The sequence below is a fragment of the Danio rerio genome, chromosome 3 (assembly GCF_049306965.1).
Source record: "Danio rerio strain Tuebingen ecotype United States chromosome 3, GRCz12tu, whole genome shotgun sequence".
NCBI lineage: Eukaryota > Metazoa > Chordata > Actinopteri > Cypriniformes > Danionidae > Danio > Danio rerio.
This window is the reverse complement of record NC_133178.1, coordinates 66,228,637-66,245,308: the sequence shown is the minus strand read 5'-3', so window position 1 is coordinate 66,245,308 and position 16,672 is coordinate 66,228,637. Positions and strand designations below refer to the sequence as shown.

General features: G+C 37.1%; 1 protein-coding gene across 7 annotated transcripts in view; it reads left to right on the top strand.

Moving 5' to 3' along the window:
- The first annotated feature begins 4,560 nt into the window (after window positions 1–4,560).
- The window catches only part of tecpr1b (tectonin beta-propeller repeat containing 1b), a 45,382-nt gene continuing 33,270 nt past the window's right edge, over window positions 4,561–16,672 (top strand). For all 7 annotated transcript variants that reach the window (XR_012401299.1, XR_012401303.1, XR_012401302.1 and 4 more), the window contains exons 1-8: window positions 4,561–4,649; window positions 6,780–7,006; window positions 7,090–7,275; window positions 9,382–9,504; window positions 9,793–9,915; window positions 12,981–13,155; window positions 14,071–14,168; window positions 15,272–15,373. Coding sequence is in view for 2 of the 7 variants with exons in the window: in XM_073945219.1 (XP_073801320.1) it covers window positions 6,782–7,006; window positions 7,090–7,275; window positions 9,382–9,504; window positions 9,793–9,915; window positions 12,981–13,155; window positions 14,071–14,168; window positions 15,272–15,373 (1,032 nt within the window). In the remaining 5 variants the exon portion in view is untranslated. The remainder of the gene's footprint in view (window positions 4,650–6,779; window positions 7,007–7,089; window positions 7,276–9,381; window positions 9,505–9,792; window positions 9,916–12,980; window positions 13,156–14,070; window positions 14,169–15,271; window positions 15,374–16,672) is intronic.

The following is a 16,672-nucleotide window of genomic DNA, read 5'->3' as shown; positions in this document are numbered from 1 at the left end:
ACCTCCCTTCCTGTCTTTCACGGGTGTCACATCATCACTTCCTTTGGAGAAATCTACACTTCTGGGCTTACTGGTCCATTGATACACAGTTTACACGATATTCAGTCATCACAGGTTACATCATGATCAATGAAATCAGCATTTTTAGACAATCTTTGGTTAGTTAGGACCGAATGTGTAAAACCCATCTGCAATCAGGATTGGTGGATGTAGATCGGATATTCAGAATTGAACAGACGTGTTGGACTGCAAGCATCAGCCATTCACTGAAAATTAGCATGCCAAACAGTCAAATCTTTTTTAATCATATAAGATGCCCTCAGCTTTATTTGTTGTCCTATGCATTGCATCTAGGATATTTTAAATAATATTATAGTTTAATTGCCATAGATATACATGTTTGGGCTAATTGTGGATCAAATTTGACAAATAAAAACAAAAAATATTTCAACATAATTTTTGGGCTATATTTAGACAAAATTCAATTGGCAAAATAAAGACCAATTTAGATTTTTGGGCTGTCTTTATTTTACCCTATTTATTTATTGAATTATGGGACCTTGATCATTCTTCCAACAACTTTTAACCCTGAAACCAAATTTTTTATTTTTATTTTTTATCTTTTATTAACATTTTTAGTAGTTTAAAGTGGTAAATTGTCTGGGTTGATGTTTTATATTACAGAACAAAAGCCTTGTAATAAACTGCTAGAACATTTTCAGTTGTTTTACAGACTCTATATTATTTCATAATAATATTTTAAATGACTAAAATTTCAATTAAAGTCACTTTGTTAAACTGTTGAGTTAAATTTTCATCGTCAAAAATACAAAAGATAACGCTTGACAATAAAGTCTCATTAGTAAATGTTAGTTATTGGATTAAAGTAAGCAGTGAAAATATTCAGATTACCTTTACTGTTTCAATATTACTTTAATAAAACACCCCAATAATATTAATTATTAATTACATTTGATAAGACAAGTATGACTCACAAATAGATTGACTATGATTTTTTTTATCCGTTATAAGAAGCTAAAATTAATAAAAGTTAATGGCAAGTTTAGTTAAATAAACTGAAGTTAACTATTGTTGGAATATCCAGTCAATTCCATGCGTGTTTTTTAAGAAAAGGTCTGGAGAGGGTTTTCTTCAATGCCAAAAATATTAGTAATTCATTAGATACAAATGAATAATTCGATGACAGAGCTCTGGGTTATGTTACCCCAATGCAATACAAGAATTACATTCAAGAGGTTCGCAACTAACATCCATTTCCTGACTCCAGCATATATACACAACTGATCTTAACAGGTGGAGTTTTGGTTTAACGTCACTTATCAGTCATTCTGCAGTCCCAAACTGAATATGATCTGATGTATTTAAAATATATGTGCATCAAAGTTACAGCTTGCGTAGGCAATTTTTACTGTGTCTTTTCAACTTTTCATCAGATTTACTTTATGACTTACTACAAACTGAACTTTTTATTTTTATTTTACACCTGTTTGAAGAAGATGAGGAAAGTGAAGAGGAGGAATGTGCTGTTGGAGCTGGGGAAAAAACGTAAATTACAGATTTCTGGTGTTTTGAAAAAGAGAGACAAGAACTGTTTGACCTGCACTCAGTATGGAAAGAGTTTCTCTAAATCATCACACCTTAATCAACACATAATGATCCACACTGGAGAGAGACCATTCACATGCACTCAGTGCGGGACGAGTTCAGACACTCATCATCTCTTAAAAAACACATGAGGATCCAAACTGGAGAGAAACCATTCACATGTACTCAGTGTGGGAAGAGTTTCAGCCAATCATCACACCTTCATCAACACAAGAGGATCCACACCGGAGAGAAACCCTACAAATGTGATCAATGCAGCAAGACATTTTTGAGGGCTTCACAGCTGAGGATGCATCCAGGGGCGCAACTGCACATTTACTGATGGTTATGCGGCTTCAACTTTTTCAACCCCCCCCTTCGATCAAACTATATTTTATAACAGGCAAGTGATAAAATGTGGACAATATTTCCGTCAATAAATTAAAGATATTTTTTCATAAAGATATCAATATGCTTCAAAAATACAGTGTCGCAGTTCTGAACACAACTGAAAGAGTATGAAGTAGTAAAAGGTATAATTACATTAAGCATGTTAAGTCGCAAAGAAATGCATCTCATACCAGCCCAAATTTCTTCTCAATTTAATTTTCCCTCACTAAATGATTATAGCACCTTGACTAGCCTTGCTTTTGCTTTTTGTACTACGTTTGTCAAAACAAAATGATAGACATGGTAGTCCTAAAGGGCAAAAGAACATTGCAATTACTTCTCACATGCATACTGTGAGATGTGTAAGGTCTGTCTCTGCAAGAACAATTGACTGAAACTGCTAAAAGTGAAATAAAAAAGACTGTCAAATATTTAGTGTAAAAAAACAGAAACAAACAGTGTGAAATGTTCTATTTAATTGAAATGTTATAACTTTGTTTGTAGCTAAAATTAAAATAGTTTTGAGCTAAGAAGTTACCAAAAGGCCTGATGAATCAATATGATACATGATAAATTCATAAAAACATGTATATGGTATGAAAAATGGGGGTAGGGGTGGAATGATTTTTTAATTTAATAAATTACAATATTATACGCGTATAAAATGCTAAATAAATATTATTCATCATTAAAGAAACACAATTTTGTTATTTTTTTTTTAACAAAAAAAAAATATATTATTTGAAACTTTTAATATGGATAATTTCAAAAATAGTTTTGGCACAATGGCGCCCCCAGTGTTTGGCGCCCCTATGCGCCGCATATACTGCATACCCCCTTTTTGCGCCACTGGATGCATCTTACAGTTCATAGAAGCGAGAAGCCTTATTCATGTCCTGTGTGTGAAAAGAGTTTTAAACTGAAGTCGAGTTTAATAAAACATCAGAAGATCCACACTGGTGTGAGAGAGCATCTGTGCTTTGAGTGTGTGAAGACCTTCATGTCAGCTGCAGAACTGAAACAGCATGAGAGGATTCACACTGGAGAGAAACCGTACAAGTGTTCACACTGCGACAAGAGATTTAGACTGTCCGACACCCAAAAAACGCATGAAAGGATTCACACTAGAGAGAAACCACAACCTGCGCTTAGACATTTTGGTAACACCTGACGCCACACTTTTAACAAAGAGCATAGAATCACCAAGAGGCGACACTCTAGTGCAATTTGGGAAACAGCCATTAGAGGGCGCGGCAGCCATTTTGGTATGGTAACTCCAATAGAACAACAGCATATAATAAGTCTGTAAAATAAACTATTAAAAGCGCTGATGATTGTGATAGTAAGTGTTGTATTGTCATCTTTCAGGTTGTATCTCAGCTTTAATGGGATTTTAAAATAAATAAATAAAAACAAAGCAGCTACTCCTCGCCATCGCGACAGCAATGGACAGCAATCGCTATCACTCCAAAATGGCGGAATCCGGAGCTGTTGCTGTTGCAATGGAACGTTTTATTGAGTGTCGCCTCTTGGTCATTCTAAACTCATTGGCTTAAGTGAACAGTCATGTCAATAAAGGCTTTTAATTATTATTTTTCCACATTTTGTGAGTGCCTTGGACTGATTTTGATGTTTATTTTGATGAATCCCCTGCACAAAGAGCACCGACACATTATTTAAGCTACCGCCGAAATATTGTTTGATTTTGGATTTTTATACGCAGCCTAATTAGTATTAAAATAAACTTTAATAGGCTGCTTTGGGTGCTTCGGACCTTTTCATTTGTTTATTTTTTCTCTAAGGGAAAATGTTCAAGATTTAAAATAAAATTTAGGCTACTTGTAAAATGTTTTTATTTTTATTTTTAACAAGTCTGTCAATAATGAAAGTTGACTCCACTTATGTCATATTGTGGGTTTTCTTAAAACCTTCGATGGGTTGTTTCCACAATTTATGATGACTTCCTACAAAAAACAGCTTATAAACCAGCCTAGGCTGTGGGGAGTAGTTCTTTCGTATTCTGTATATGCTGGATAAGTTGGCGGTTCATTCCGCTGTGGTGACCCCATATTAATAAAGGGACTAAGCCAAAAAGAAAATGAATGAATGAATTAAATAATAATGTGTGTGTGTGTGTGTGTGTGTGTGTGTGTTTACCTGGGCGTTGTTTCGTGTAAAATACACATCCTATCTGTCTACACTGGCTAAATGAACTCGCCATAGAAAAACAAAACAGTAAAGCCAAAGCTAAACACAGCTGCTCAAATAACAACAATGCAGCCATCTGAAATCCATCTACTTCTATCTATCGATTACATCAGTCTTGAAACAACAAGTGAACTCTACAAGTTGCTGCTCATGTGTCACCGCTGAGTCTCAATTATTAAGAGCGCAGAGAATCAATAATTGATCAAGTGAACGTCCGTGTGTGAGAACTCGACGGAAAAACATGCGTGCGCGCGCCGCCTGGCCAATCAGAAGCTTAGGTTTTGACGTTTCCGTGAGCGCGACCAATCAGAGCGCAAATACCCTGAACTTCCTGCTGTGCGTCACTCGGAGAGCCTTAGAATAATGCTGGAGTGATAATAAACGGGATGTTTATAATGTACGGAGTAAATGAAGAGTCACTGTACAGTTCTTAAACTCCACCTACGGTAAGTTTACGAGGCGTCATTTATAACGCGAGTGTGTATTTGTGTGTGTCGGAATTTATTTACTCATCACGTCCGGTTATTATCTAATGTTTACAAATCAAAAATCACAACAAACATCAAATCAGTGTTTTAGATTAAATAACAGCAAATTAAGCAGATAATCGCGTGGGTATAATAAGGAATACATTGGGATCGGCGCAAGGTGACCAACTGGTTGTGAATTCTAGAAGAGATACAGCTGCGGATGCGCACATCATATATAGTTGATATATAATTAATAAACAATAGTTAATATTTTTACAGTACTGATAGTGTTGGGTTTAGGCTTGGAGTGGTGGTAGATGTTACTAAAATACAATTTAATGTGTGATTTAATAAGTAAAATGAACAATACTCTGTATAATCACCGTTTTTACATTACTATGAGGGCTGTGTAGAGATAGACGTTAATAAAATACAATATAATAAGACATTTTATAAATAATATAAATAATTCTCAATAATTTCGGACCGCAGCTGTATCCCTTTTAGCAGCAACCCAAACTGGTGTCCAGTAACAGTATCTCTTACTTCACAAGACTATAGTGACTGTATCATTTATTATTTTACTGCAGGTTTGCTTGCTTTATTTACAAGCAGGCTGTAAAATAGTTTATTTATGTAATAATGATGTAACACTTTGTTATGGGGCAATTTTCTACTTAATGTGGCGATTGTTTGCTAAGCAACATGTTCATGTACTTATAGAAGTCACTGAATACTCATACTGTAAATACACTGAATAAAAATAATTTCATCTCAAACATTTAGTAAATGGACTGATGGTTGATTTCTGTGAGTTGTTCAATGAATATGTCATTCATTTGGTTCTCAGATTTTTTTTCTTTATTAAAAACACTTTACAAATGTACAAACCCTGTCATTGTCCTTGTCCTCAGCCCAGTCGAGCTAACAGCTTTAATAGTTTTGTTATGCGAAAACAATACTTCAGAAATAGCACGTTTAAGTCGATATCATTCACAACAATTGATTAAAAACATCAAATTATAAATAAATTCTACAAATATATGAGTTGTCCATTAGTCCCTTTATTAATCCAGGGTTGCCACAGTGGAATGAACCGCCAACTTATCCAGCATTTGTATTACGCAGCGGATGCCCATCCAGCCGTAACCCATCTTGGCAAAACATCCATACGCACAGGCACGTGCACACGTAGGGCAGGAAAAAATAAAAAGGTTGGCTAATAATTCCGGGTGGCTAATAATTCTGACTTTAACTGTACATTAGATTAGTCAGTACTGAAGCCAAATATGCCGAATCTCATCAAATGTGATCAAGAACGAGTTTTACAAGTTTAAGACGTGTTTAAAACAGTGCATGTGTGTAATATATTACAGCGATTTTACCGTCTTCATCACCACAGCTGCATGTCAGTGCAATCATAAAAAAAGCCGCTTTAATTTTGTTTGTGGACATTAAATCAGGTTTATTTTGTACATTAACATAACGGATGGCCATACAGCAGTGGATTTTAACATGTATCCTATCACATTTGCCGTGCAAAAACAAAGTCAAATGTGAGTCTGTGTGTGAACTTTGTTATATTGTGTGTGACTCATCATTGCAGAAAGGCTTGAATTAACTCTGTTACAAATACATCAAATAATCATTGGGAAAGTTCGTACTGTAGTGTTTCTCACAAACGTTACGTGAGATCTGCTTCCTTCATGTCTGTTTGCTATCTGACACAGCCGAGGCTGAGATAGAGGCACACTCTGACAGGCATGTGGGAACGGTGGGCGGGGAGAACCAGCATTTAAGGCCACAAAAGCAGCTTCATGGTTATTCAGAGCAGAAAATTCTAAGGTTCTGAAAGGTCTAATAAATAATCTGAAGGGTGTTTTGAGCTGAAACTTTACAGACACATTCTGGAGACGCAAAAGACTTTTATTAAATCTTGAAAAAGGAGTAAAATAGATGCCTATTTACATAAATTGAATAGCATTGCGGGTGTTAATGTAAAGTGATTTTGTATTTGCAGCGTATCAAAACAAAACATGATATTCAATCCTTGGGGAATTCATAGGTGTCAATGTGTATATTTTGAACCTACGCCCTTCTGCACAGGGATGTCGGTCTCCTCGCTGTGGGCGGTGGATGTGTACGGCCGGGTGTTCAGTCTGTCGGCCTCTAGGGGGCGCTGGAACCGATCTGCTGACCCACTGCTGGAGCTTAAGCGGCTCTCGGGCTCCAGGCTCTCCTGCTGGGGCATCGGCTGCGACCATCAGATCTACCTTAACGTCTGCCCCAGTCCTGTGCCTATTCGACACCAGGAGGAGACCTACGAGAACCAGGTGAGAAAATATACTATTGTCATTTATAGTATATAATATAGTGTATATGAGTGTGAGTCTGGTGTTATCTGTGTGTTGTGCAGAGGTGGAACCCGGTGGATGGGTACACAGACGCTCTGCTGCCGACGGACCGCTGGCAGTGGACGGATGAGTCTGGCTCGAACCCTCAGCCTCTGCACAGTTTCCAGCTGCCGTCTGCTAACTGGGAGTGGGAGGGAGACTGGTACGTGGATGACGAAAGCTGTGGGAGAGAGTCCACCGAGACTGGGGTGAGGGACACCAACACACATTTACACTTCATTTACATACGACTAATGCCTAGGTCACACTATGGGCTGATATAAGATTCTGACAGTATAATAACCTTGGATTAAAATAAAAAATAATAATAATAGCAAAAGTAATTTCTGGGTAAAAATCAACATCTTTTTTTCCCAATTGAACACATTTTATTTTAAGAGTCAATCGATCAATCAGTGCTTTTAAAAACACTTTTGGTTGGGTTTATGGAAGGGAGTGATCGGATCAATTGGTGCCTCCGTAAACACTATTGGTTGGGTTTAGGGAAGTGAGTGATTGGATCAATCGGTGCCTCTGTAAACACTATCGGTTGGGTTTAGGTAAATGGGTGATCGGATCAATTGGTGCCTCCGTAAACACTATCGGTTGGGTTTAGGCAGTGCTTAATTTGTGAATTGCGAGGTCCCGTAACAGATCGGGGTAATGGATCTGGCATGTTACCCAAAAATGGAGAGGTGTCACGCACAATAGTGTAGAGTGGGGAGGGTGGTGTTGGAGGTGTAAGGCAGAGGGGTGTCGCGGATGAAAGTGAAGAGGGTTGGGGAGTGGCAAAAGAAAGTGAAAGTGAACAGCGGACAGGGCATTTGATGAGGGGGATTGGTAAAATGAGGTGCTGGATCAGATTTCAGAGGTGCCGGGTATGGATTTGACGTGTTCAGGCACAAATTAAGCGCTGGATTTAGGGAAGTGGGTGATCGGATCAATCGTGGATCTGTAAACACTGTCACTTGGGTTTAGGGAATTGGTTGAACGGGTCAATCGGTGCTTTTGAAAACACTATCGGTTGGGTTTAGGGAAGTGGGGGATCGGGTCAATCGGTGCTTCTCTAAACACTGTCACTTGGGTTTAGGGAAGTGGGTGATCGGGTCAATCTGTGCTTTTGAAAACACTATCGGTTGGGTTTAGGGAAGTGGGGGATCGGGTCAATCGGTGCTTCTCTAAACACTGTCACTTGGGTTTAGGGAAGTGGGTGATCAGGTCAATCTGTGCTTTTGAAAACACTATTGGTTGGGTTTAGGGAAGTGGGTGATCAGGTCAATCTGTGCTTTTGAAAACACTATTGGTTGGGTTTAGGGAAGTGGGTGATCGGGTCAATCGGTGCATCTGTAAACACTGTCACTTGGGTTAAGGGAAATGGGTGATCGGGTCAATTTGTGCTTTTGAAAACACTATCGGTTGGATTTAGGGAAGTAGGTGATCGGGTCAATCTGTGCTTTTGAAAACACTATCGGTTGGATTTAGGGAAGTGGGTATTCGGGTCAATCTGTGCTTTGGAAAACACTATCGGTTGGGTTTAGGGAAGTGGGTGATCGGGTCGATCGGTGCTTTTGAAAACACTATCGGTTGGATTTAGGGAAGTGGGTGATTGGGTCAATCTGTGCTTTTGAAAACACTATCGGTTGGATTTAGGGAAGTGGGTGATCGGGTCAATCTGTGCTTTTGAAAACACTATCGGTTGGATTTAGGGAAGTGGGTATTCGGGTCAATCTGTGCTTTGGAAAACACTATCGGTTGGGTTTAGGGAAGTGGGTGATCGGGTCGATCGGTGCTTCTCTAAACACTATCGGTTAGGTTTGGGGAAGTGGGTGATCGGGTCAATCGGTGCTTCTCTAAACACCAACGGTTAGGTTTGGGGTCAAATCGGTGCTTCTGTAAACTATCGGTTGGGTTTAGGGAAGTGGGTAGACGGGTAAGTCAGTGCTTTTGAAAACACTGTCAGTTGGGTTTAGGGAAGGCGGTGGGCGGGTCAGTCGGTGCTTTTGAAAACACTATCAGTTGGGTTTAGGGAAGGAGAAGGGTGGGTCAGTCAATCAGTTTGTCAGTCAGTCAACAGCGGCCTCTGGTGGATTTACGTGTGAACAGCAGGCGTGAATGGCACTGGGGAGATAAATTTGAGATATGAAAAAGTGTGCACATATCGACCTCTGGTGGAGTCGCGAAAACAAAAACTGCAAAAAACGTAGCACCTGGGACGTATTAAACCACGATAAACCTTGAAACCAGTTATCATCCCATGCCTATTCCACATAAAAGGTCATGAATGTTAGTTGTCAGAATGGCTGTATTGTGTTCAGGGCTGGGAGTACGCTGTGGACTTTCCTGCAACCTTCACTAAAGAGAAGAAGTGGAATTCATGTGTTCGTCGCCGGCGATGGCTTCGCTACAGGAGATACAAAGCTCTGGGATCATGGGCTAAGGTACAATCACAGGTCCACACTCCACAAGATTGACTTTTTTTTTTCTTTTTATTGGGATAAGGGCTGTGGAGTGTTGACAATAACATCTTTTGGGGGCATTTTGTAGGGATGGACGATATTTTATTGTTTGCAGTATCATTCATTAATTTAATGAACCACCAACTTAGCATATGTTTAAAGCAATGGATTTCTTAAAGAATATCTAGTCTAATATTATGTGCTGTCATCATGGCAAATATAAAAGAAATGAACAATTGGAAATGAGTTATTAAAACTGTTATATTTCAGGTGTGTGTGGACCGAGGCCGAGCCCCTCCAGAGCCCTTCGTTGACATTAGCTGCGGCAGCTGGAATATTAGTGACGACCCAGAGAAACACATTCATCTGTGGGCCGTTTCTCAGCAAGGACAGGTCAGATGGCAAAACTACCAGAAGTTTCAAGGCTGGAAACGTTCCATGGAAGTTAATGAATTGTTCTGTGTTTATTTGTGGTTGTGAATTGCATTATGGGATGTTGATCTCTGCTCTGTTCACATTTGATGATGAAAATTAAACTCTGCAGTTTTACAAAGTTACTTTTTTTTACTTTTGGTGGTTTGAAATATAATATCTAGAGAAAATAATTCTTTAAAATAAAATGTGCTGCAGTTATGTTTTTAGCGTAATGTACAACTTATCAAGGTTAAAAGTTGTTGGAAGAAAGATCAAGGTCCCATTATGCAATTCAAAAGCACTATTAATATAAAATTTTTATTAAAAAAATATTTATATATATATATATATATATTTATTATTCTTATTATTATTATTCTTATTATTATTACTATCTTTAACTTGAACTTAATTTTTTATATTTTTCACCTTTGAAATGTAGTTTTAGATTTAGGATTATTTAAAAATATATATTTTCATATCATTATTATTGCTACTACTATTATTATTATCATTGCTATTATTATTATTAATATTATTATTATTATTATTATTATCACTATTATTATGATTACTATTATTATTGCTATTATTATTAATATTAACACTATAATTATTATTTGTTATTATTATTATTATTATTATTGGTATTAATGTTATTATTAATATTAACAATGTTATTATTATTATTATTATTGCTATTATTATTATCATTACTAATATTATTATTATTATTATTATTATTGCTATAATTATTATTATTAATATTATTATTATGATTGCTATTGTTATTATTTTTATTATTATTATTAATAATAATAATAATAATAATAATATTTTATTTGGATAATCTTAAGTAATATTATATTTAATGTGAATAACTCTCAAAATTTATTTTAGTTTCAACTTACTTACATCAATTTATTTCAGTAATTCCAGTTCATTATTTCTTTCCTGTTCAGTTGTTAACATATATTAGCTATTAACTATTCAGAATAGTTTATGCTAATAGTTATATAATGATTTTTAATAGTTCTCACTGAACAATTACATAAAACTATAGATTTAATTCTTCAGTTCTGTTCTTGTGTCGCTGATTTAGTGTTTATATATTGTACTATTTAGTATTTATGATTCCTTTTATATTTATTATTTATTTATTAATATTTATCATACTGATGATGATTTTCATATTTTCCTCTGTCATTATAAATTAATTTAGTGTTTTTAGGTGCATTCTGAGGTATTTTTTATTTCAGCCAGTTGTATTTTTCAATATTTGTAAATGCTATTATATATTTTTAATATTTGTTATGTAAATATTTTACATGCTATTTCACTTAGCAGCAAGGGGGAAATTTGCAAGGGGACAATTTCATTGACATATTATTAGTATTATATTTTTTGTTGCTTTATTTCAGTTTATAAGTTATCTCCACTTTATTCCACATTGACTTGTGCCTGCACTACAGTGTGCGACCACTAGATCTCGCTGTTGCTCTTTGATTTGCTGCTGTATATTTATTATTATTATGTAACTGTTCCCCAGCCACTTGGTTTTTTAAGCACCCACTGAATGTTTTGGCTGTTTTATAGTGTGTTAAAAGACTTATTTGTTGGAAATGTGTCTAGCTATGATTACCCAATTGTTATTATTATTATTATTAATATTATTTGTTATTGCAATAACAACATGGCATATATAAAAAGCATGACTATGAAACTGAGCAACAAAACATGTATATGAAACAGACAAAACTGTAGTGCAAACCATAGAGATATGACTTATTTTACATTAAGGGAAGTATGAATTACATTTAAAATAGTTTAATATGGTTATAGAAAGGTAGAGGACGATGAAAAACACAAGAAAGACTAACAAAGCAGAAATTTGATCCGTTTTACCTGCTTTCTTATTACTAGACGTTAAAATTTAAGCACAGTTTCAATTCATGTTTAAAATGATCCCCCAAAAAATAGCCATTATATTTAAAATACACAATTGTACTTTCAGTTTTGGTGCTGTCAGTGTAAAAATTAGAGGTTTGTCGCCTATATACGCTGATGTTAAAGATGCTCTATAAATGGCATCGTTTGACTGATTGATTGATCAGCAGGCTGAAAAAATGCTTTTCTTTCGTCAAGTTTATGTCTGTTTTCTAGTCCAAATATCTACAAATTCTTAAATCAATCAGGACAAGCAGAAAATATTGTACTGTTTTTAGAAATAATGAGTCAAAATGAAGTGAGTTTTTAGCTAAAACAAGCCAAATAATCTAGTTTTTCCTTATGACATCAGATTATTTTGCTTACCCCAATGGCAGTGTGTGTGTGTGTGTGTGTGTGTGTGTGTTAGTGAGGGATCAAGGTTAATCTGCCAGTTTTTCTTGTCACATGTATGAACAAACAAGTCTGTGTGTTTGTGTGTGTGTGTGTGTGTGTTTGTGTGCATGCATGCGTGTGCATTTGTGTATGTGTGTGTGTGCATGCACGTGTATGTGTGCATGTGCGTGCGCGTTTGTATGCATTCCTGAGTGTGTGTGCGTGTATGCATGCATGTGTGAACGTGTGCATTTGTGCTTGCGTGCATGTGTGTGTGTGTGTGCGCGTGCATGCATTTGTGCATGCATGCTTGTGCGCGTGCATGTATTCATGTGCATGCGTGTGTGTGTGTGTGTGTGCATGCATGCATGTGCGTTCATGTGCATTTGTGCATGTGCGCGCGTGTGTTTGTGTGCTTGTATGTGTGTGTTCATGCGTGTGTGTGTGTGTGAATGTGTGAATGTGTGCATGCATGCGTGTGTGAATGTGTGTGTTCCTGTGAATGTATGCGTGAGTGTGCGTGCATTCATGTGTGTGTGCATGTGCATATGTGTGTATGCCTGTGTGTGTGAATGTGCGTTCGTGTGTGTGTGTTTTTATTTGTGTGCGTGTTTTCGTCTGCGTGCATGCATACATGTGTGTGTGTCTGCGCGTTTCTGTGCGTGCGTGCATGTGCATGCTTGTGTGTTCACATGCGCTCGTGCGTTTGCGTGTGTGTGCAGTTATGGCTCAGGTCAGGTGTCAGACAGCAGAATCCGGAGGGCGAGCGCTGGGACTCTGTTCAGGTCCCGCGGGAGGTTTGTCAAGTCTCCTCGGGGCCCGGAGACCTGCTGTGGGTCGTTCTGTGGGATGGACAAATGCTGAGCAGACGTGGCATCAGTAAACACTGCCCTACAGGTGTCACACGCACACACAGAATTACCCACACGCTCTGAACACACACATGTAGAATGCAGCACATACAGTACATGCTGTACATGACTCTACATGCTATTTACAGTCAAACTGCGTTAATGGTCACGGCCGGGTCACTAGCAGGACTGAGGTATCAACACACACACACACACACACTGAATATATAAATATAAATGTGTGTTACACAATTAAAACTGAAACTAATATTAAAAAATATAAAAATCACACACATTTACTCACTCTCAAGTGATTTCATTTCTGTTTGAGTTTCATTTTTCTATCGAACACAAAGGAAGATATTTTGAAGAATGTTGTAAACTGGTAGCCATCGACATCCATAGTAGAAACAAAAAATACTTTGGCAGTAAGTCAGTGGCTTTTTTCCCACAGCATTTTTCTAAGTATCTTCCTTTGTGTTCAATAGAAAAAAACTTACAACAATTGAGGGGTGAGCAAATGATGACAGAATTTTCAGTTTTGGGTGAACTGTCCCTTTAAATATATCGATTCTCTTACAGTATATAGTTTCCATGATAATTACTCTGTTTAAAGTGATTTCTTGTCTATGTCAAGTGTTAAAGTCTTATATTTAAAGGCATAGTTCACCCTACAAAGGATCATTTACTCTCCCTTTACTTGTTTTAAACCATTTATGAGTTTCTTTCTTCTGTTAAACACAAAAGAAGATATTTTTAAGAATGCTAAAAGCCATTGAATCCCATAGTATTTAGTATTTTCCTACTATGGAAGTAAATGGTTACCGGTTTTCAGCATTCTTCTAAATATCTTCTTTTGTGTGGTTTAAATGGTTTTTGAACCACTTGAAGGAGAGTAAACAGTGCCTGAATGTTCATTTTTGGGGGAACTGTCCTTTTAAATGAGGTTTTGTGTGTTCAGGCTCATCATGGGAATTAGTGCATCCTCCCAGTCAGAAAGGAGCCGTTCATGTGGCGGTGGGGATGAGCGTGGTTTGGGCCATTACAAAAGACAACAAAGTAAGACCACATTTACTCTATTCATTACATTTACACTGATTTTACCTCCCAGCAACTCTCGAATTTATAATATGAGTGGACAGTTCATTAAAATTCAATTCATGCGAGGACATTTAGACTTGTTTTTAGTTGTTTGTGTATGTTCCTATCTAAACATGTAGCTCAACTCCTCGTTCAAGCTCTTGTTCTCTCCAGACTGGACTATTGCAACTCTCTACTAGCCGGGCCTCCAGCTAAATCTATTAAACCTCTTCAGCTGCTTCAGAACGCAGCAGCACGAGTGGTCTTTAATGAAGCTAAACGAGCACATGTCACTCCGCTGCTCATCCGTTTGCACTGGCTGCCAGTTGCTGCTCGCATCAAATTCAAAGCTTTGATGTTTGCCTACAAAGCGACCTCTGGCTTTGCTCCTTCTTATCTGCTCTCACTTCTGCAGATGTATGTGCCCTCCAGAAACTTGCGTTCTGTGAATGAACGTCGCCTCGTGGTTCCATCCCAAAGAGGGAAGAAATCACTTTCCCGAACTCTCGCATTCAATCTGCCCAGTTGGTGGAATGAACTCCCTAACTGCATCAGAACGGCAGAGTCACTCGCTGTCTTCAAGAAACCACTAAAAACTCAACTATTTAGTCTCCACTTCCCTTCCTAATCTGCAATTGCCTCTCTGGATATCACACTAACTGTATTACAAAAAATAAAAAATAATAATAATAAATAAAAGTTCTAATATTTTGCTTCTTACACTTTACACACCTGAAACTTCCCTACAGCACTTCTTCATTGTTGCTCTTATAGTTGTGTAAATTGCTTCCTTGTCCTCATTTGTAAGTCGCTTTGGATAAAAGCGTCTGCTAAATGACTAAACGTAAATGTAAATTTCAAGCGAGAACAATTTTCCCTTAAAATTTCACACCAATGAAAATTCAGTCATCATTTACGTGTTTATTTTGTAATATTTAAGATATTTTTAAATTACTGTCACCATTGACCTTTAATATTATTTGTTTTTCCTACTATGGCTGTACTACAAGCGTGGTGATTTATATTTGATTGCATATTGAGCACATTAGTGTAACGGTGTGTTTTTGTGTGTTTATACGTAGGTCTGGTTCAGGAGGGGTGTGAATTCCCACAATCCATCTGGCACAGGCTGGATCAGTATTGCTGGAGAGATGGTGATGCTCAGCATTGGGCCCAATGACCAGGTGAGATCAGTACACCTTTATCTTATACTTTCAACACTGCAAAAAATTTCTTAACTTACTCAAACTTTCTGTCTTGTTTCCTGTCTGAATTTAAAAAAGCTCTTTAATCAAGAAGCGTTTTCTAGACAAGTCTTGTTTTCAGAAATAATATGCCAGAATTTAGTGAGTTTTTCCCTAAAACAAGCAAATAGTCTGTCGATTGGGTTCCATTATGTCATAAGACGTGTGGACAACTTTAGCGGACCCAGTACTTGCCCTTGGGGTACACCTTATTATCAATAATCTCAATAATCAATAGAAAAGCTTTCTCATTTAGGTTTATGTCAGGACTCTGGCTGGGCCACTGCAAAACACTCATGTTTTTGTCTGCTTACCATTTTGTCTGCTAACCATAACCAACTTTAAGTCAGTTTAAGTTGGTTATCATATACGCTCTAGCCTATAGAGGTCCTTAAACTAACAGATTCATACTGACATCTGTTTTTTTATTGTAATTTCACGGGACCTTTAATTGTTTCTGCTCATATATTATAGTAATCATTTTCCCCATGTGTGGACAGCTCCAGTGGTCCCAGTACTTGTACTTGGGGTGTACTCTATTCTCAATAATTTCAATAATAATAAAAAAAGCCTTCTCAATCAGGTTTAAGTCAGGACTCTGGCTAGGCCACTGCAAAACGTTAATGTTTTTTTGTCTGCTAACCATAGCCAACTTTAAGTCAGTTTAAGTCGTTTATTATACAGGGTGATTCAAAAAGAATACCACGACTTTCAGGTTAATGTCACTCCAGTGAACATCAATGAACTTGTTTTCTTCTGAAAAAAACTTTAAGTACTCCTCACATTGATTAATTACCCAAGGTTTCATAATGTTTCTTTGATTAAAAACAGATTTTTAAAGTTGTATTATTCTTTTTGAGTCACTCTGTGTATGCACTAGCTCAGAGACATGCTTAAAATTAACAGACTGAAACTAACATCTGCGTTTTTTAATCGTGTGGACAACTCCAGCGGTCCCGGTACTTGCCCTTGGGGGACCCCCTATTCTCAATAATCTCAATAATGAGGAGAAAAGCCTTCTCAATTGGGTTTAAGTCAGGACTTAATGGCTGGGCCACTGCAAAACGTTAATGTTTTTGTCTGCTAACCAAAACCAACTTTAGGTTGGTTATTATAAACGCACTAGTTTATACATGTCCTTCACACTAACATACTGATACTTACATCTACATTTTTGATTTTTAATTTCAAGGCACCTTACTATTATAGTAATCATTTTTCCCATGTGTGGACTCTAGT